At 39.3% G+C, this 20,907-nt stretch overlaps 1 protein-coding gene across 5 annotated transcripts; it reads left to right on the plus strand.

Moving 5' to 3' along the window:
• Window positions 1-148: 148 nt before the first annotated feature.
• On the plus strand, window positions 149-19,945 carry nbr1a (NBR1 autophagy cargo receptor a). 5 transcript variants are annotated; one of them, XM_028030196.1, is made up of 22 exons: window positions 275-376; window positions 714-776; window positions 3,900-3,918; window positions 4,003-4,025; window positions 5,003-5,185; window positions 5,360-5,437; window positions 5,518-5,741; window positions 6,585-6,704; window positions 6,907-7,206; window positions 7,580-7,739; window positions 9,654-9,902; window positions 11,974-12,093; window positions 12,738-12,813; window positions 12,900-13,010; window positions 13,643-13,819; window positions 13,920-14,090; window positions 14,193-14,338; window positions 14,822-15,249; window positions 15,365-15,450; window positions 15,808-15,895; window positions 16,051-16,150; window positions 18,436-19,945. In XM_028030196.1, the coding sequence occupies exons 1-22, from the start codon at window positions 275-277 to the stop codon at window positions 18,619-18,621; spliced, it is 3,210 nt and encodes a 1,069-aa protein (XP_027885997.1). In that variant the 3' UTR covers window positions 18,622-19,945. The 5 variants fall into 5 exon arrangements, with proteins under 5 accessions (XP_027885999.1, XP_027886001.1, XP_027885997.1 ...); XM_028030198.1 differs by lacking the exon at window positions 9,654-9,902 and having other exon boundaries at window positions 149-376; XM_028030200.1 differs by lacking the exon at window positions 6,907-7,206 and having other exon boundaries at window positions 149-376.
• The last annotated feature ends 962 nt before the right edge of the window (window positions 19,946-20,907 follow it).

A 20,907-nucleotide genomic window follows, 5' to 3' on the forward strand; every position in this document is an offset into this window, starting at 1 on the left:
TCTACTACCACTTTATTTTTTCTTTTATTTTATATTATTTTAATTAAATTTTTTTATTATTATTATTTTATTTTATTTCATTTTTACATACTCCAGTCCAACAGGCGGCGGTAAATGTAAACCAATTTACAGAAGAAGAGAGGGCAGTGTCGTCACAGTCTACTCGTGACGCAGTTGACGATGTAAACAAGAGAAGACAGTCGAGGGCAGAAGGGATCAAGCAGGCCGACGTCACCTCAAATGAAAGCCGTTAAATACGCTTTAGACGGCCGTCATGGGTCTCCCCGTCACGATTAAAGTCAATTTTCGCGGGAATGTGAAGAGATTCCTGGCTCAGGATGTGGACAAATTGGAGTGGGAGTCCGTGGAAGCCTGGGTAAGCTGCTGGAGGGGAAAAAAGCTGGCGCAGTTTGGGGAAGAGCAGGCCCAGAAATGGCCTAGCAGACACGTAAACAGCAGATCACCTGAAGGACGGGCGATTCGGTCAACTAAAGATGTGTGCAGAGCTGGTCATTTTAAAGGAGAATGTGCTTAGCTTGTTTTGAGAATAAACCTTTTGTTCATACATCCATTTTCCAGCTGTCGATGTGTAACATTTCTCAGCCTGAAATGTCCATTATTGAGGGTTTGTTGTGCGTGTGTGAATAGCTGATTTTTTTAAGGCACTGTTTTCTGTGGATTGGATAATAACTCCTTCACGTTTTACATTTCAGATCAAAGCGTCATTTGGGATCAACCACTTTCAAGTTAAATACTTTGATGAAGATAATGAAGAGGTAAGACTCATGGCGAACCTTACCAGGAAGTATTCGATCGCTAATAGACAACTACAATAACACATACAGAAATAAATATGTTACATATGTGGTATATAGTTTTCTATTTTATTATATATTTTTACGTATTTAAAGCCATTATGACGTGAGTAAATTGTTAATTTTAAAATTTTAAAAACACTCACTGGTGAATTTGATACCCATGTTCACCAGAGACATGTATGTAAATTATGCCAAACGTATTAAAGCCCCTTAACATTTTCTTCTTTTTGTTGTTTTACAAATGCAACATTCAATGTATTTTATTGGGTTTTATGAAACAGGCCAACACAAAGAAGCAGGATGTAATTATAAAGTTGAAGTAGAATTTTTTTTTTTTCTTATGGGCTATGACAGAAGCAGTTGCCCCTTATTTATTTGCACAACATTTCATGTTTGCCCTACACTTGTGGAGTGCATTACTAATAGTTGTCCTATTAATGGATTCTTCACTGGAGTTGAGGATGTCTGCAGCTCCTCCAGAGTCACCATATCTGCTGTGTTCTTTGATCTTTACATGTTTGTTCACTTATAAGCCCCTGAGGCCTTCACAAAGCTGTGCTGATAATGAGATTAATTTATATACAGTTGGACTCTACTTACTGATTAGATGAGCTGAAAAAATAAATGGTTAGAATCCATTTTAATTAGGAAATGTATTCTAACTGTGTATTATTTTAATTCAGTTCCACAGTTACATACGTCATTTTCTTGGTCTATCACATAAAACCCTTTTAGAAGACATTAACATTTTGGCGGTCTGATATTTTCAGATTTTTTTTTTTTTTTCATTTCTAAACATTTAAATATTACAGAAAGGTTTTATTTCTTAAAGCAGTTCTAGCAATTACAAGTCACTGGGTGGATAAGAGACCAAAGTAACCAAACCAAGTTCAGAGCAGGTACAACTACAAGTTATCTCAATGTGACATCAACAAGCTGATGTCACATTGAGACAAAGGGTGAATAATGATTGATCAGACCACCAGACAAAAAAGAAAGAATACACAAAAATTAAGCCAAGACAATAATATTAAACCCCATTCCTACCCAGTGATGGTACAGTTCATAGTTCAGCCTACAGCATGTGACTCTGCCCCACCCATGTCCTAATTACGTCATAGTCAGGAACAGTTTGTGTGTTTTTTTTGTTTTTCTTTGACAGACATGATAGCGCACCAGCATTAGACCAGCTTGTTTAAAATGACAAAAAACAATCTCAACTATTTGAGGTGTGATGCCAAGCCACTGATGTTAATTAAGTAAGTTCTTGAGAATGACAAACAGTGACACAATTTAGTGATTTCTAACTAAAGTCATGTGGCTACAAATAGCTCACTTTAAATAGACCGTGGGGAAATTTTGAAAATGACCGTTAGGTGTATGTGTATTGTTAAAGTGCTAGCCTCATATACAGAAGCTACAGTTCTAGACACAGCCGTCCTGGGTTTGATTCCCGACCTTGAGACCGTTGCTGCATGTGTCCTACTCTTCTCTCTCTTCGCACTTACTGTTAAATTGTGAATAAAGCCTACAAGTGCCAAAAACCAATTAAAGGGGTGGAAAAGAACATTTTCTTTAATCTGCTTGTGGTCTGCTGACAAGAACAGAGGTTAGATGAAACCAACACATATGGAGGTGGGTCAAAATAATGTTTCTATATGAGGAGATGATAATCTGCCAAATCTCATTAAAGTTGACTGATCTTCAATGAGGATCAGAAGCCCAGTAATTGGAAATAGGATTTAAAATTGAGTTTTCACAAAATAATATTGTAGCTTGAACAATGTATGAAATTCAAACAATCATATGCATATTTATGGCCTTAATAAATCAAAATCAACATCTAAGTGACATAAAAGGATAAGCAAAAGGAAATAAAAGGACAAAATGTTAAAATATGGGTACTGGACATGAGATGTGATAAGATCCTCACAATATATCTTCAAGTAAATATACCAGGTTTTAGCTCATCATTGAGATGAGAGAAAAATTGTAAAAATGTATGAAATGTTCACATTGTCAGTACTTTTCATCAGACCGTTCCTGTAGCTGCTAATATAATCTAATGTATCTATTATTGGTATAATTATGTTACCTGTGTCACATTTGGGATATAAAGTGCTTTAGGCCCCATAGAGCCTGATTAAAAGGACTTCTAACTGTGGGAACAGCAAAATTTGCCATTTTAATGGAGCAACTTTTTAAACTCTAGGTATACTTTGAGACTGTCCCAAATCTAGTTGATACAAAATAGAGGTACACAGTTCAGACAGATTCACCATGACTGGAAAATAATGGATTCTAAGAATGTTTCCTGATCTGATGAGGTTTTATTTCAGCTGCAACATTCAGATCATAGACCCAGAAATTAGAATAAATTTCTGCTTGAGTCCGTCCTGCCTTATGTTGGTGTTTCAGGCTGTTGTTGCTGCTGGTGGTGTAGTAGTGTGGGAGACATTTGCATGGCATAGTTTGAACTCATTATTACCAACTGAGCATTGCTCAAATAGTAAAATATACTTGGTCTATATCGTTGTGGGTCATGTTCATCATGACAATAAACTTGCTGTACTCTAACGGCCATCCCAGTCCCCATATCTCAATCCAACATATTCCACCAAATTCAGAAGATTTACACCATAGATGTAAAATCTGCCTCCCAACTGTTTGTTTGCTACGTTAATTAATAAGCACCAAAATCTCTAAGGAAGGTTTCAGACACCGGGTTGAATCAATGGCAAAAATATATAAGGCAGTTCAACTCATCCATTGTCTTCAATTTATCCGAGATTGGGTACATTAACTGGTCCAGTTAAATACTGTCCAGCTTATTCTGGGCAATCCCAATGTGTTCTCAGGCCAAAAGTTACATATAGTCTCTCCAGTGAGTCCGGAGTCTGATAGAGTAGTCCAATGTTTTCTAGTTAAGGACCACGACCTTGGTCTTTGAGGAACTGACTCAGCCTGGTTGCTTTGCATATGGCTAAGAACTGCAAACTGTAGTTAATAGTGTATTTATTTTTGACAATAATGAAAGTTAGTGACTTATTTCATTCTGATCCTATTTATGTTTTCTTTCAGATCTGCATAAACAGTCAAGGTAAGAATAGTAATCATTGTTGGTTTTTCGTCATGGCACTTGAGTAACATGTTGATAATACACTGACATGTTTTTGTTTTGCAGATGAATATGAAGAAGCAATCAAGGTATTGCAACACTGCCGGATATTCTTGGAAATTATTGGCTGAGTGGCACTACATGTTTTCTTTGCTTTTCCTTAATTATGTGATAAAGGGGGCTGGTAACATACAGCACGCTGCAAAGGGATACATTCTCTTTGAACCTTTTAACAGTCTCGGGTTTCAGCGTATTTCGTCTGGATTTCAAGCCATAGACCAACTGGAAGCTGTGCATAATTAGAAAGTGAAAGGAACAAAAATGTAATCAAGATGGTTTGCTTATAAAAATATGAAAATGAAATTGAGGCAAGCATTTGTGTTCTGAGTCAATATTTTGTTGAATCACCTTTGGTTAAGGTTACAGTTGCAAGTCTTTTGAGGTATAATCCTATGAGCTTTTCATATCTACATATTGAAATCCTTTCACATTCTTCCTTTCCAAATGGCTCAAGCTCAGCCAGATTTAATGAAGGGTCTTTGTCACAGATTCTTAATTGGATTTAAGTCTGGACTTTCCAGCCCAAGCATGTGCTTTCATCTGAATCCTTGTTTTGTAGCTCTCTGACTGTCAAGTGTTTTTTTCCATCTTCTGAAAGACTGTACTTTTTTGCTTGTAGGCCCAACAAAAGTACTCACTGATCAGAGGATTTTCTTCCACATGACTTGTTGCAAACTGTAGACTGGCCTTCATATGGACTCCCTCCACTAGTGGCTTTCTTTCCCATGAATTCCAGATTTGTGGAGTGCACAACTTGCTATCCTTTTCATTAAACTTGACAGTTCTTCACCACAAGATAAAATACATGGTGGTAGAATTTTTTTAGATGTAAAGTCACCAAATGTAAAAAGTTTCAAAGGGTATGAACATTTAAGTGTGCACTGGTTTTATGTTACAGCACAATAAAAGCAGCTTAGATATGTTTTACTGCAAAAACTTTCTCTTTGTATATGTTGTCATTCTTGCCTTCAATTTGTTGTTTAATGTTCATTACTGTCCCTCTCAGAGTGCAGAGAAGCAGGGGAACCAGCTGCACATGAATGTGTACAAGATGAAAGGCCAGGCATGCGGCGGTCCTCTGAAGGCGGAGGTGAAGGAGCTTAAAGGAGACCTCCGACCTGCTCCACCTTACCCGTCAAGAGTTAAAGCCGTGGACAAAGGCACTCAGATCACTCCAGAGCGAGAAAGCGTAAGAAAACCCATCTTTTGTCTTCTTCCAATTTTCTGTTATTGGTTATAATCTGTTGACTTTATGCCACAAGGAGGAGTCAGTGAAAACGACTCCAGTTCTCTGTATCTCTGTCATTTAATATCACTTATCTAACGTTTAAGATGTGATTATGTTTCTGGTTTCTGCTTACAGGGAGCTGTAAAAGAAAACAAGGGGAATAAACCTGATGATGATCCTCCTCCTATGTGGTTCAGATCGTACATGGAGAAGGTAAGCATTATTGAGGAAAAAAAAGATTTGTGAAAAACATTTTCCTCAGACTATTAAAACTTTATTTTCTTGGGCTCTAGTTTAAGGACGAAGTTGTAAAGGAGGTGGTGGAACGGATGTGCAACGACTTCTCCGGCCAGTGTTGTACTCACAAATCCTCCGACGGGCTCCAAGAGGACATTAGGGTCATTGAAGGACCTATAGGGCCCCGACCGGGCCCCTCCACCTCTAACGGATCGCTCGGGTACACCCCAAACTGCAGCACCTGCAACAAGCTCACCTCTGAGGGGGCTTACAAATGCAGGTAGGCATTAGGGTGGGGCGGTTGGGTGTAGCGGATTGATATGTCTATGCTATCAAAAATAAGTTCTGAAGGATGAATTTGATTCCTTCAAGGGAATTTTCAAGGTAATTGATGAAAGTAGTTCCAGTACTGGAAAAAGGATTGATAGGTTTCTTCTTTGTTGTTATCCTTAAATGTTTCAGATCATCAAAAAAAGTTAAATCAGTCAAAACATAACTTGATAAATAAAAAAAAGTTTTGGAATAGGAGGAAATAAATCTCTCCAAACCAACACTGCGCTATATGACAATGTAAACCTAATAACTATTTGCGCCACACTTTGCAACGACAACTGACATCACACGTTAGTGTTCTCTTCTTTGCGTAATTGCTAAAATTCACCCCTTTCCATGAATTCCTTTAAACTGGAGCATGGTGCGTTTCTTTATTATAGCTTACTTAGTCTACTTCAAGTTTCCAGACAGGATATATTTAGGTGACTTCTTGAGTTTTGCAGACCAGGCAGTAATCAGATGTGGGTATGATGGGTGGAATTGAGCTTAGCCCTCCTTATATAAATTACAGGTAATTATTAATTTATTATGGACAAAATAACTATTTCACAAGTTAGCTTTTTAAATATTTTTTTTCTTATAAATCAAACTATTATTTATTTTTAAGTAATAAGTAATAGTTTCTACAATAGTGGGTAAATGCTTTACCCTCCACTCCAAATATGTAGGAAATATGCATGGACATTTTCAGCGAGATCAACCTTCAGCTATTTCTGCTAAAGTGTTTTTTTTTCTTTTACACTTTTTTGAGCATGCATAGTGATTTTTTTTTGTGCTGTTTCCTTGCCAGTGTGTGCCCATCCTGCATCCTGTGTGAGATGTGCAGACACAGCCATGATCCGAGCCACAGCCTGGTGAGAACCAAGACGCCTCTCTCCATCCCCGAGCATGGAATGTCGGGAGAGTTTAGGTAAACCTTTAAAAACTGAGGCTCATCCAAAGCTACTACTTTCTTGATGTAGATTTGAAAGAGAGTGCTAGTTCTTGCTGTAGCATCTACATTATTAAAGGTGAAGACAAGGCAAAATATGTGTTCTGTTTTTTTTTTTTTTTTTGGAAAGCAAACTTTTGATAGTCAACAAATAGGTGTTCCTGATGACATTTTAAACCAGGTTCCCAAGGCGAGGAGACAGGACTGTGCGCAAGGCCGAGAGACAGCGCCTCAAAGCTGAAAGAAGGCAGCTGAAAGCAGAGGTGAAGGAAATCAAGAAGAAACTGAGGCTGGAGAAGAGGGGGATGCAATGGAGCGGACCATGTACCTCAGACAGAGCCAGCCTGGCAAACATGGCGTCCACATCCACCCAGTTCCCGGCGCTGCCTCCTCCCGCTGCCTCAGAATCAGCCTCAGGTCCCGCTACAGACCCAGGTCACATCCCAGCCCCGGTCCCCGACCCCCAGGCCTCCAGTCCAGAGTAAGCGCCACCTTGGAAGGGCGTCCGACAGTGCTGGGTACCTCTAGCCCAGCATGGATGCAAAAAGTCTTTTTTTTCCAAGAAAAGAAATCAAAAATATGCCATCTTTGTAATCTAGTCTGTATGAGTGTTTTCGCTGGCTGCTCTGGGGTGGTGGCAAATGTTGGAACTACCTCAATGTGAAAACTGTTGCTGCTGCTTCATAGATTTTCTAGAAAAAAAAAAGAAAAATTTGCTTTTGAGCTGCAAAAAAAAAAAAAAAAAAAAAAATCTGGGGTCCTGCTTTTTTTTGATTCGTAGAGAAACAAAAGAGATGCGTATTATAGAGAAACCAGGGCTTTTTTTCAACAATGCTCTGTACACTTGAAACTAGGGGTCCCGGGGTCTCGCACACGTCCTTGGTGCCCACTATGGCTGCCTTGTTTCTGGATGAAAATCTGCCTGATAACACCCGTCTGGAGCCTGGTACCAAGTTCATCAAATACTGGAAGATGAAGAACTCGGGCACAATCAGCTGGACTTCAGAGACCAAGGTACACCTCCCACTCATCGAGAGACCAGGCTCCACTCTCCTTCTCTCTCTCTATGCCCTCCACACCTCCCACTTTAATACTTTTATTCTCCTTTTAACTCGTCCCACTTTAATACTTTTATTCTCCTTTTAACTTGTTTCTTTCTCTTGATTTACTAAAATCTACCAGGCTTACAGGTGCATCTCAGTAAATTTGAATATCTTTCAAAATTGTATTTGTTTCAGTAATTCAGTTTTAGAGAGAAAAAAATGTATATCAAATATATTTATTACACATAGAGTAATACTTTTTAAATGTTTATTTCTGTAAAATTAAATGAGTATGGCTTACAGCTAATGAAAGCTCGAAATTCAGTTAGCAAATCTTTTTTAAATAAAGACATGTGGGCCTTCTACAAAGTATGTTCATGTGCTGTAGAGTGTATGCACGCAATACTTGGCGGAGCATCCGTTGCATGAATTAATGCATCAATGCAGCATGGCATGGAGTCATTCAGCCTGTGGCTCTGCTGATGTATTCAAGGAATCCCAGGTTTCTTTGCTGCAGCTCATCTGCATTGTTGGGTTTGGTGTCTCTCATTTTCCTCTTGGCTAAAGCAGCTCAACATATCAGCATTGTAACATCGGTACCAATACTGCAACGACATGCTGGGAATGGACTAATTATTTTCTGACATCTTCCAAGTATCATGAATCATCATTTGGGATGGTAACAAGATATTCAGCTTGTTGGATGAAGCTTCACTGCAGGAGATGCAGTGTAGATCCCCTGATTGCATCGCCTAGGATGGACGCACTGGAAGTTGAAGGAGAGAAGATTGTGAAAAAATGTGGATTTATCACTACGGACACCATCATTACAATCGTTACCATTGCATGATTTTCTAATTTCATGCAAGCCTATGCTTAACAATACTCTATGGATTCTCTGAGATTTAGGCCAAACACATAAATACCATTATCATTAAAGCAGGTGTTGGTGCATTTGGCTGTATGGGCAGGTACCAAGTCCTACTAGACTAAAAATCAGTATCTCAATAAAGCTTGTCAGCAGAGGGACGCATGAAGTATTCTGGTAGATGACGGTGGACCAGAGGACCAACAGCAGCAGATGACAGAGGCATCCTAAATCATCACTGACTGGAAGAAGCAACTTGGATTCTGTCCCTCTCTAATCTTTCTCCAGATTCTTGGACCATGATTTTCGAATAAAATGCAGCTTTCTTCTGAACAGATGACTTTGGACCAAGCCTCTTTTATCTTTAGTCCAGGTGAGACACCTCTGATGTCGTCTCTTGTTCAGGGGCAGGTTAACACAAGGAATGGGAGATGTGTACCCTATGTTCTGAATACATGAGTGTGTGGTGGCTCTTGAAGCTCTGACTCCAGTCACAGTCCACTACTTGCGATTCTCTCCCAATCAGCTTAACTTTTTTTTTTTATATCACACTTTTCCCATCCACCACACTTTTCATAAAGCAATCCATGAACAGCCAGCTAATCTGTTTATGTGAGTAATAGTTACATTAGCTGCGAGCCATAATTATCCAAACTAACTAAGATAAAACTTAGAACTATGTCATTCTCTGTGGAATAGATCTGTTTAGTTTCTTTTCTTAAACGGAATCACTGAAATAAATGTAACTTTTCAATGATATTTAAATTTATTTAGAGGCACCTGTATTTATCCAGTGTTGTTTCTTATTTAATCTAGTTAGGTTTATGTGGTTCAAGTTTCTAAGTCTTTGTCTGGATGTAAAATAAGTGTTGCCCTCTCAGTATGAACGCATGATTATTTATTTATTTATTTTCTGTTGTGTTTACTCTGGTTTGCATGCTCTTTGTCTTTCTTTGTGCTTTTTCGCATGTGTATTCCTATTTTGTGTTCTGTGTATGTGTGTGTGCGTGCACGCAGCTAGTGTTCATGTGGGGAAACCTCGGCTTGGCGTCGGAGGAGAGGAGAGAGGTTCCAGTGCCCCTGCTGCTTCCGGGACAAGTGGGCGTGGTCAGTGTGGCCTTTGTTGCTCCCGTCATGGAGGGGATGTACACCTCCCACTGGCGGCTGGCGCACTGCGGCTGTCAGTTCGGCCCGCGGGTCTGGTGCAGCATTGTGGTCGACTCTGGCAGCAGCCGCAACGGGCTCGGGCACCAAAGCAAGCGATTGGCAAGTCTCATACGCGGTGACATCACCTACTGTAACATCTGTTTACATAAATATTTAGATTAAATCACCCAGAATGTCTTCATGTTTTCCTACCAAGGAGCCCAACTGTCCTATGACCTTTTCAGTTGATTTTAAACGGCAGCTCTCCAAGCATTCTGAAGTGCTCAGCCTTCCAACTGTCTACCTCAGATTAACTGTATTTGAAAGTTCTGTTTTAAGCAAGTGGATGGGGAAATCCAGCTAAGACTTGACAAAGAATCCTTTAGCTAACCAACTGCTGTATACATTTAAGCTAATTGTGATTTGGGAATCACCTTGTAGGTCCTACAATACTAATTTTATTATTGAAAACTATTTAATAGATTTTACTAAAAAATGACGAGTCATTGATGGTAACAAAATGCCCGATTATTCATTTATAAGATAATTCTTTGCTTCACACCGGACTTGGATCACACTCTGACATTAAAAATTAATGACACGAACATTAGAACATCAACAGTTTGGGAAGGTCTAGATCAGGAGTCTCCAACTGCAGTTCTTTGGAACTAATGCCCTGCAACTGTTACATACGTCCTTGCTTCAACACAGCTGAGTCAAGTAACTTGATGCCCTTCAGCATGGCATCAAGTGTGGCAAAGTCTTAGTAACGATCCATTGATATTATTCAGGTGTGTTGGAGCAATGATGCATCTGAAAGTTACTGGACATTAGCTCTTGAGGACTGGAGTTGGCAGGCAGTGTGCTCCACATTATGTATGATGGAGTGTCAGGGTTCAGAGTTCAGAGATGTTGAACTTGCACAAAAGGAGAAGATTGGAAGCAGCAGCACCTGAATACATGAGACTGGTCTGGTGTGGTGAAAAGAGAGCTGAACCCAAAGATCTACACGCCAATCTACGTTTCTACCCTCATCTATGGTCAAAAGCTTTGGGTAGTGAACAAAATATTGAGATCGCGGACAACAGGCAGGTGCTAAGGGGTTCCCCTGCAGAATGTCTGGGTTCTCTCTTAGAGATATGGTGAGAAACTCAGTCCCCTGGAGGAGGTGGCCCAAGTGGCCGGGGAGAGGGACGACAGCTTCTCTACTAAGACTGTTTCTCCCATGAGATGTTCCCGGATTAAGTGAAAGATGGATGGATGGCATCCTCAGGCCCATGAGCTCTCCATCAAAATGGCCGCAAACAGGTCTTCTGGGTGACCATGGAACTCCTGAAAAACAAATAAAGGATTCAGATCTTTGGTGTGATCAGCTCATATTGATCAGTGAGACTTTTGTGTGCATGCCTCCATCTTACTGCACTAGCCCAATCCCCTGCATCCTTTTATACCCGGCTGATCAGCTGACTGTTTCCTCCCCCACAGCATGGCTAAAACTGATGGTGGAGGTGCAGAAACCTCTTTTATATATATGGAATATCCACAGATTGTGAGGATAATATCCTAGTGCAGAGAAGGTTGTCCCTGTAGCAGTAGCATTGTGATATGGCCTTGGAAGCAGTGGCAAAAAAAAACTATTTGGTGATAGAGCAGTCGCTCAATCGCCTTCACACAGGAATTTGCAATTTGGTGTAAAGGGAGCCTAAATTAGCCGTTATGCAGTAAACCCAACACTGGTTATTCCTCTGAGTCTTTGGTTATTTCTGTGCTTGAATGATTCATAGATTTAAGTTGAAGTTGCTGAACCAATAAAACTCCTCTGATATTGATCAGATACTGAGCTGAAAATGTGTAAAACAAAATCAGCCAGGATTTAAAATTATTTAAGTCCTTCAGAAAGCTTGGAGAAGTGTTGCATAAAAGCTTAAAAAAAACCAAAATTTGGCTGCTTTGAAGGAAAATGCAGAAAAATTAAGGACTGACTCAGAACTTTAGCAAAGCTGTTGTATCCTTTTATTCTTTGTATTACAACTTTTGTGTCCCCCCCTAAAAAAACAAAAATAGATAATAGATAAATAAAATGAACAGGATTTTTTTATTATTATAAAAATAACTGGAAATGTCAACGAAGATTTAAAAGTATTTGCTTGTTATGGTGATACCACTGACGGCCATCCTGTTTGTGCTTTAGAAGGAGGAGGTGAAGCCGGCAGAGAAGGAGGTGACACCCAAGGAGAGTGGTTCTGCCTTCACTGCAGACCTCCCCCAAGAAGACTTCTACTTCCCATCAGTCGACCTGCTGACCGCACAGGTGCTCACGCAACGTGAAGCTATTTTCTGTCACGTCATTTTCAAGTCGTGCGCTGATCAAACAGAAATAAGAATGGTAGCGCAGTTCAGTGTACAGAAAAGTCTCAGAAGTTTATACTTTTCTTTTTTGCTACCACTGTTTGTGTGACTTTTTACACAAACATGTGAATATATTCATATTAACAGTCAAATCTTTGGTCTGTGTTTTTGTGACAATGATACATTCATACGCTATTTTATTACCCATGTAGTAAAAATAAAACCATTATGTTGATTTCTCACCGCAAATTTTCTCGTTTTGGTCTCCTTAAAACAGGTTTCCAAGTATTTTTTTCTTGTTCTACTCCTAGCCGTAATAGAAGTCGGCCAATTTATCAAGCAGCTGATTAAATTAGGACAGTGACTTAAATGTCATAGTAAACTCCGAAATCAGATGAATCCTGAGAAGCAAAGGTGTACTAACCCACAGAAGGTCTCATAGCAACTGGATTGAATGTCCATCATCTGTAATGGGGAATCTGGTCTTTCAGAGGCTGTGTGGGAGGCGGAGCACATCTGTAAACACAATGTCACCTGAAAATGTCTCCACTACACCACAGTAATTTGAATTTGAAGAATCATTGTTCTGTTTACTCTTTTTTTTAGGATCTGCTTTCATTTGAGTTGCTGGACATAAATATTGTGCAAGAGCTGGAAAAAGTCCCCAACAACACTCCTGTCGGTGAGTCAAAGTGCTGAAAAACTCAACCCTGAACTTGAATATATATTTTAATATTGTTTTTTTTTTTCTTTCTGTTTTTGTTCCAGCTTTGACCCCCTGCATTTCCCCCCTCCCCAATGATTCATCTTTGTTGGAAAGGACAATGACTTCACAGACGAAGGACGAGTCAGAGATCACAGGAGTCCGTAAACTCTTCGGTGAGCTATTCTCTGTTTTGGGATAATTGAACGTTTTAAACACAAACAGGTGTTTATGTTCAAAGAAATTTTTAAGTTATTCTGGAAATTTATTTTGCTATTCAGTCAAATAATAGAAAGTTTCTTTCAAGGCCTGCAATTAGAACCCTTAGTTGCTAATCCCTGCATTTGTTTCTCTGAAATATACTCATGCCAAGGGGAGGTGGAGCGTTCAGCACGGGTTTGTCTCTCCCAATTATTTTGGGCGGCCTACAGTTACAGTCCAATAATGTTGCAAGTTTGGTCTGAATGCACAGGAGTAGTTGTTACACAAATTCAAATCTTTAAGTAAAGAAGTAAATGATATCCGGTATTGTATTAACTAAGTATTTATTTATTAACAGTCTTTTTTTCAGTTTTAATTGACAAGATGACATTCAGTTTTAATTTCATAATAAATGGGATTACAGATGTCCAAAAGCAGGCTAGGGCACGCCCCTTCATTAAATCAGAGGTGTTTTGGAAGAAAGAACAACCCGCATCCCTTCTTCTTGCTCCTGAGAATGAACAAAACCATATTCTAGAACAAGCAAAATCTCAGACTAGATCCTAAAACTGTTTTATCCTTCATAATTCTGCCCTATTTTTCTAAGGAGTCAAACTGAGGCCCAAAGACATGTCGGAGCCCGTAGCGCAAGACGAGGAGAAGGAGGAGGAGATCAGTGGAGCTCAGTTCCTCTGCGAGACGGTGATCCGCTCCCTCACGCTGGAGGAAGCCCCGGACCACAGGCCCCTGCGCCGACCCAAGCACAGCAGCCTCAAACCGCAGGGTGAGCCGCTACAATCGGTCCCTCTTGAAGTTTTAACGCCAGAGAGGGAAATTTTGTGTTTTAATCTCTCTCTGTTGAACATTGTTTCTAACTCTTGCAGTTGTTACCCGGGGGCCCGGCTTTGGCTTTGAGAGGGGAGTCGGGGTGGAGGAGAAGCAGAAGGTGAAAGTTAAGCAGGAGGAGATTAATGCCGATAGAATCCAGAGTTTAGCGCCGCCTGTAAATACCGTCTTCAACCAACTGACCCAAGGACAGGACGACTCAAGGCCGGGTGAGTGGAAAAAAAACAAATATATAATCTTCCTTTATTTTAAAGCTGGACCATCTTGAGCCAAGATGTTTATTTTGGTTGTTTTTTCCCCCCACTTGGCAGATCCTGAGCTCGGAGGCGAAAATGTAAACCTTAATATCAGTTCACATCAAGATAATGAGGACAAAGAGGTTTTGCATGCTATGCAAAACATGAAGGAGAAGAATTGTGAGAAAGAAGAAGGCAGAACCAGAGAAGACTGGGATGAGGTAATGTTATAAACATGCTTTAAATATTTCCACATTTTATCAGACACATACTTTACTATACTTTTAGAATTTTATGTGAGTAATCAGCAACACAAAGTAATAACCATAATGTCCATAAACAAAATCCAGTGCGAACAATGAACTGTTAGGGTCAGTGAATTAATAAATAGTGTAATTTATACATTAATTTTCTCATCAAGTAAGTAAAGGTATGCATAGAGTCAGTGTTTACAGCCACGTCTGCTTGACTCCTGACATGCTGAATGTCGACAACAGGCCTGAACTCTTCCCTCTGATTCACCCTTGACTCAAAAACAAAGTTAGTTACAGGTCTGAATTAATATTAAGTCATATTTTTGGCAGCATTTCCTGTAAAAGCACTTCATTAATACGTGTCTCAACCAGAAAAACAGAAGCTTTCATAACCCATAATTTTTCAGCACCTATGCGGAGCCTGAAAGCCTTTATGGTTTTCTGCTTCAGGTCAGCAGCCAGACGTCCTCCGTCTCCTCCAGCGATGACTACATCATCGTCCTCCCGGACTGCTTCGACACCAGCCGGCCCCTGGGCGAGTCCATGTACAGCTCCGCCATGTCGCAGCCTGACACCGCCGCCGCCGCCACGGCGGCTTCTTCGACCGACCCGGACCAAGAGCAGGAAAAGGATGAGCCCTGCAACTTTGAGCCATGCAGGGAGGCGCCGCTGATGGAGAGGAAGGAAGAAGAGACCATCGCCGTGGAGGAGTCCCTGGGGAACACCTGGCCTCTCCACGTCTCGCCCATCCACAGCAGCGTGAACCAGATGCTGTGCGCGTCCCAAACGCTCGACGCCGTGACGCTCACGCCTGAAGTGGTGCCACCGCCTGTCGTGCCTCAGCCTCTGCACCCCACACCGGTCATCTACTCACCCAGGTTAGACTGGGACCAGTCGGGACTTAAAGAGTCTTTAACTCTTATTATTGAAATGGAAGATGGTTGCCACACCGCAGCACCGCCTCGAATGGTTAAATTTCCATCTGTGTTTCAGATCGGAGGCGCTGTATCTGGCTGGGGATCCCAGTCCTCCAGCCTGTGAACCGTACGAGCCGCAACAACCACGGGTTCACCTAAATGGTGAGTTTAACCATCACGGTGACTGGATCTCACCACATTACAGATATACTACATAGGCTGGCACATAAAACTAAGAGGCGGCATATTTATCACTGTAAAACCAGACAGTTTATCTTTACCGTTGCCACTCAGTCTGCTGGTTAGACTCATCGTGTTTACATGACTTAGCTGTTCCTCAGTTTTAAAAGGAAGCTAAGACAACTCAGGAAACGCATTATGACCAATACAGGAAGAGAGGAACTAACGCAGCACGAAGGTTTTCAGGATTTGTTGCTTCAACAAAGACAAAGAAAACCCCTCATGTTCCTCATCTAATCAGAATTTTTTTTTTTTGTGGGTTGTTATTTCCTTTTCTAGTATCATCCGGTCTGTCCAGATCAGCCGGCTCAGCATGCAGTGCCTTTGAGGCGTACAATCCGAGAGCGGGCAAAGCGCTGCAGCCAAGGTGCAAAACAGCAGAGTAAAACTTCTTATGCTACAATTTCTGTGCTCTAGTCTCTTTTCTTTTTTCTTTCTTTCATGCTGCACTGCAACAGAATTTAGTCTGTTAACCTGAGATGTAATTAGTATAATCAGTGAGTGTGACTGTGTTTGCACCAGGGGCCAAGGAGGCATCACAGAGGGACTTGTCAAAGGGGCCCTTTCTGTGGCCGCATCTGCTTATAAGGCTCTCTTCACTGGACCAAACTGTTCCATACAGGTACATGACCCAGAAGTCTGCTCTATAACTAAAATACAGAACTTCCAACATGAGAGCTTTTCATTACCAGATATTATTAATTTGCTTGTTTGATTATTTGCACAAGCAAATGAAAACAGTTTTATTCAAGTCAAGAAAAACTCAAGAATTTGAGCGCTGATTAATCTCAGGATCCAAACACTCTAAACACTTGTTTATTTTGCAACTTTTTATTATCAGAAAGAAAACCACGAGTTAAATTTATACAGAAATGATTTGAAAATGCTAAGATTAATGTTCCTCTTTAATATTATCCTGATTCTGTTTAGACATATCGGCTAATAAAATCTTCACTCATGAAGTTTAAAGACATTTGTGCTTTTATTTTATCTTTGCTTACCTGTTGGATGGTTTATAAGTGAAACTAGAAGTGTCAGAATGCACAAAGCTTTAACTCCACCTCTGTTTCTCTGGTTTATGATTGGTGAAAAGACGATGGCTTTAAAACCAAGGTTAAGGCAAAGACTTTGTCAGGGCCACATAGAGAAGAACATGTCTCCATAGCGGCATGCATTTACACACAGAAAGGTCATCAAGCTCTTACTTTGAAGGGTGCATGTTGCGACATTTTTTTTTCTGCATAAAGAAGCAAGTTTGTCCTAAACATTTGTCAGTTTACATTAGTTTACTCCTAAAAGAGCTGAAAATCTGGTGATTCCAGCATTTCCTTCTGACATTGCTGTAATGGTACACAAGAACTTGAACTGATAGCATTTTTACATCATTTTACTTTTTTTTTTATCTTCATATACCATGATATCTTTAACCAGCTCATGCCTCTAACCAGAATTGTTGGCAGTACTTTAGGGGTTGTAGCCATTATTTAAAAAAATATATGACTTTTTTTTTTGTCTCATATCTCTAATATGGTTAAAATACCCTACAAGTATATGTTATTCTTATTTAAATAGTCTTTACCTCATGATGTTGATATATGTCATGTAAACAATTATTGAGCCAGCAGCAGACATTGATTTTTTCTTGCTTGTGGAGAAGAGGCAACAATAATACTCAATGACACATCTGAATACATCAAATTAGACATCAGAGTAGTTTTTGTGCCAGTTTTTTCAAGGCAGAAAACACCTGTTTGTTTCCAAGCATGTTTGTACAGAAGAGGATTAGAGCCACTTAAAGAAAAAAAAAAGAATTCTGACTTTATTCTCAGAATTCTGAAATTAAAGTCAGAATTCTGACTTTATTTTTTCCAGTGGCCCTAATTGTCTTCTGTACATTTGTATTCCTATTGAAGAATTTCCCCTCCAATACTACATTTTCAGTTGAAGAGGAAGATTATTTCAGTCTCAGATGATGTATTGCTTCCGCTCAAAATCTTTCAACCCAAAATAATAATAATAAAGTAAAGTAAAAATAAGGTTGCGTCTTTTTCCTCTTGCTCAAACTCTCTCCCTTCTTGAGTTGTGCCTGTAAGTCTGATCTCCGTGGTTGCAGATTTGATTTTATTTATTTTTTGCTCTCTTGCAGTTTAAAGCTGTAGCTCTGCCTCGTTCCATCCAGTAAAATGTATTTATTAAAATTTTATTTAACAAGGTGAGTTAAGGACAAAATCCTGTTTTCAATAACGAGCTGACAAATGACTGTAGAGTGACACAGTTGTCATGATTAGCTTTATTAGGGTGTTATTAGTAATTCACAATTTACTCCAGGTGATGGTGAGCTACCACTGACCTCAGACAGTTACACACGGTGCACTTATAAGAAAAATATCTAATAAAAACATCTGTTTAAAAGCCTGCATATGCACTAATTACATCTCAGATTAATAGACTACAGCAGAAGCACTTTGTTTTGTTTCTTTTTAGTTTTTCATCCCTCCCATTATAGGGGCTTTTACTCTCTCCATACAACACAGCTTTTACTTGAGGAGGGAGGACATTCAAGCATGAGGAGAAGGCTGCAGACATGAAGAGAGTATAAATGCTCAAAACACATTACATTTGAGAGCAAAAACTGATTTTAGTGACAGCACACATTTTTATAAAGATGAAGGGAGAGCACTAAATCCAATACTGAAGACATCTTCAACTGAAAATACATGTTTATGCACTTTGGAAGGAAAATTCCTCAAAATAAGTACAAGGTCCACTCATTTCAAAGTGATGCCCGCACAACAAATAAACACCTTTGTCCTATGAACATGATTCGTTGAGTGTAGATTTACCCTTTATGTTCTTCTCTTTTTCCCTTCCTCCTTGCCTTTTTTTTTTGTCTCCCCTCTTTCCCAGCGAGGGATCGACCCTGCCAGACAGGACCCTTCCATGATGGCCGTGCTGCTGGAGATGGGCTTTAAGGACCAGCGGCTCAACCAGCAGCTGCTGAGGAAGCACGGCTACAACCTGCTGCACACCGTCAACGAGCTGGTCCAGATGGCCGAGGAAAGCCAGAATGAAACTGCTGACCCTCCTCAATGAAGGCGCCTAGACTCATAGGAAAGAATTACTTCAGCTTTTGAGCTTAATTTAAAAAGAGTAATTATAGAGTTGGGCTTTTAAATGTCTCATCTTCTTGTGTTTGGATTTTTTTTTTTGATTGCTTTTTCAACATTACACTACACTTCTGTCTCCAAGTATATGGAAGAAAAAATGAAAATATATATAATGGCTTCTCTTTCCCATTTTAATTTAGCTTTACCGCTTTCTTCAAATTAGCCATTTACTGTACTGTAAATGATTTTCATTGGTAGCTTTGTTTACCGGGGCCGTTGAGTTGTATGTGTTGGTCGAAAATGAGCGAAAACTGAAATATCGATGAGTTAAGTGTTTTTCCATAATTTCCTCATCCCTGTGTTTGTATGGCTGATGTAGCTGCTTCCTCAGCGCTGTAAAATAATTGTGCTCTCTTAAGGTCGGGCTAAAATATAGAGGTGAAAATGAAACTTTGTGAGGCGAACCGGGTCAGAAAAGCTAGCTCTGGAGTAAACTGATGCTACTGATGCTGCATGGGTTAAGAGTCAGAGTGCAGTAATAAGAATAGATATTTATGTTTTTTTTTCTTTTTTTTCTTTAATTATTGTAGTGAAATTTGCCTAACAATGCAATCTTCTTCTGTATCAGAGTACTGTTATTTTAGACGTTGACATGTGGAATGTAAACCAAACTCTCAGAACGGATCACTGTTCAGATTTGGATGTTTTTTGACACCTGCATGATGAATAGAGGCTATTAGAGATGAGTCGTGTTCTTAGCAGTCACAGTGAAACAAAAACACAGCTTTGTGATATCTTTTATCATCCCCCTTGCCTGCATTTTTACATGTCTTGGTCAAAAACTCACAGTGAAACCCAGCAACTTCCAGTTAGCACCAATTAAACTGAGATGTCTCTTAAAACACATTCCTCAAGCTTATGGACCCAAGTATATTTGATTTGATTGCGTTGCCTCTTGTGTGCGATGATGATTAGTTTACCGAAACATGCTTGTCATGTAAGCTGACATTGTGTTGTGTGTCTGGACTTAACTTTGCGTGTGTGTGTGGTTGAGCCTTTTAGGAACCATCGTTTTCTTATGTTTACAATTGTTCAAGTAAAAAAAAAATAGAACATGCTCTTAAGAGTAATTCTGAATATATCTACCTTGCTTGTCAAATTATTCTTCTGCAACAGAGTGTACACTTTAAATACTCTTTTCCCAGTCTGCCAATAAACTCTTTGACCATCTGTTTCGTTCCACCTTGACACTGAAAATCTAGATATGTAGGTCTGAAAGTTGGTACAGAAAATAAATCCTTTAAGATTCATTTTGAGTTATTGAGTTGTAAATAATTCAAACACGGCGGTGTGAGGTGCTGGATAAAAGTCGCCATTATTACTTTTTTGTCAATCTAGCAAATCTCAGTGCTTAATATGATACATAATTTTTAGGGTAGTGTTAAATACAGCATAGGTAAAAAACTAATTCAGAGGAATTTACCATAAATTGTCACTTGTTTGACCCTCTATCTCTGTGATGTTAAAATACCTTTGTTTAATAGGATGGGTTTATCATGGTTTGCTTTAGTTCAGTTTAGCATAACTTATTTTATGTCTATTTTAACCTACTTTGCATTAATTAGTTTAGTCTGTTAGCTGACATTGACCTAGATTTCTAAATGCTTAGTTAAGTGTAACACATTTTTGTGTAACACATTTTTTGTAACACATTTAGCTTGTCACGTTTTAACACAGCCAAAGCTATTTTACACAAATTTAGTCTCACATATCTTAAATTCGTTCAACAAGGCTCAGTTTAACATATTCTAGTATAATTAAGTTGATTATTTTAGCTTAAGTTAAACATGGCTATCTTTGTTCAACTTTTCAAATTAGCTTACCGTAGTCTATTTCAGCTTAATTTAACAAAGTTAGCTTAGTCCATTTCAGTTTAGTCAACGCGACGTGGCTTTGGTTAGTGTATTGTAGGGCATTTTAGTATCAAATCACATGTATGTATATAGCACATTTAAGTACGACTTAAATAAGCTTTTAACTTTTGCCAAAGTGCTGCACACAGAAAAACAAATAACAGTAGTTCCAACACAGAAGAAAATACAATCACAGTAGAAATATAAAAACAAAAAGCAAAACAAACGAATCTGTCACACTGTGTTAAAAGCCAGCGAGTACAAATATGTTTTAGTAAGTGACTTTAAAAACACCAAGAGTTGAAGAAAAACAATAATAGATATTTTATTTTTCCTTTCTTTTCTATGCAAAAGGGATT

The sequence above is a fragment of the Xiphophorus couchianus genome, chromosome 10 (genome assembly GCF_001444195.1).
Source record: "Xiphophorus couchianus chromosome 10, X_couchianus-1.0, whole genome shotgun sequence".
NCBI classification, from domain to species: domain Eukaryota; kingdom Metazoa; phylum Chordata; class Actinopteri; order Cyprinodontiformes; family Poeciliidae; genus Xiphophorus; species Xiphophorus couchianus.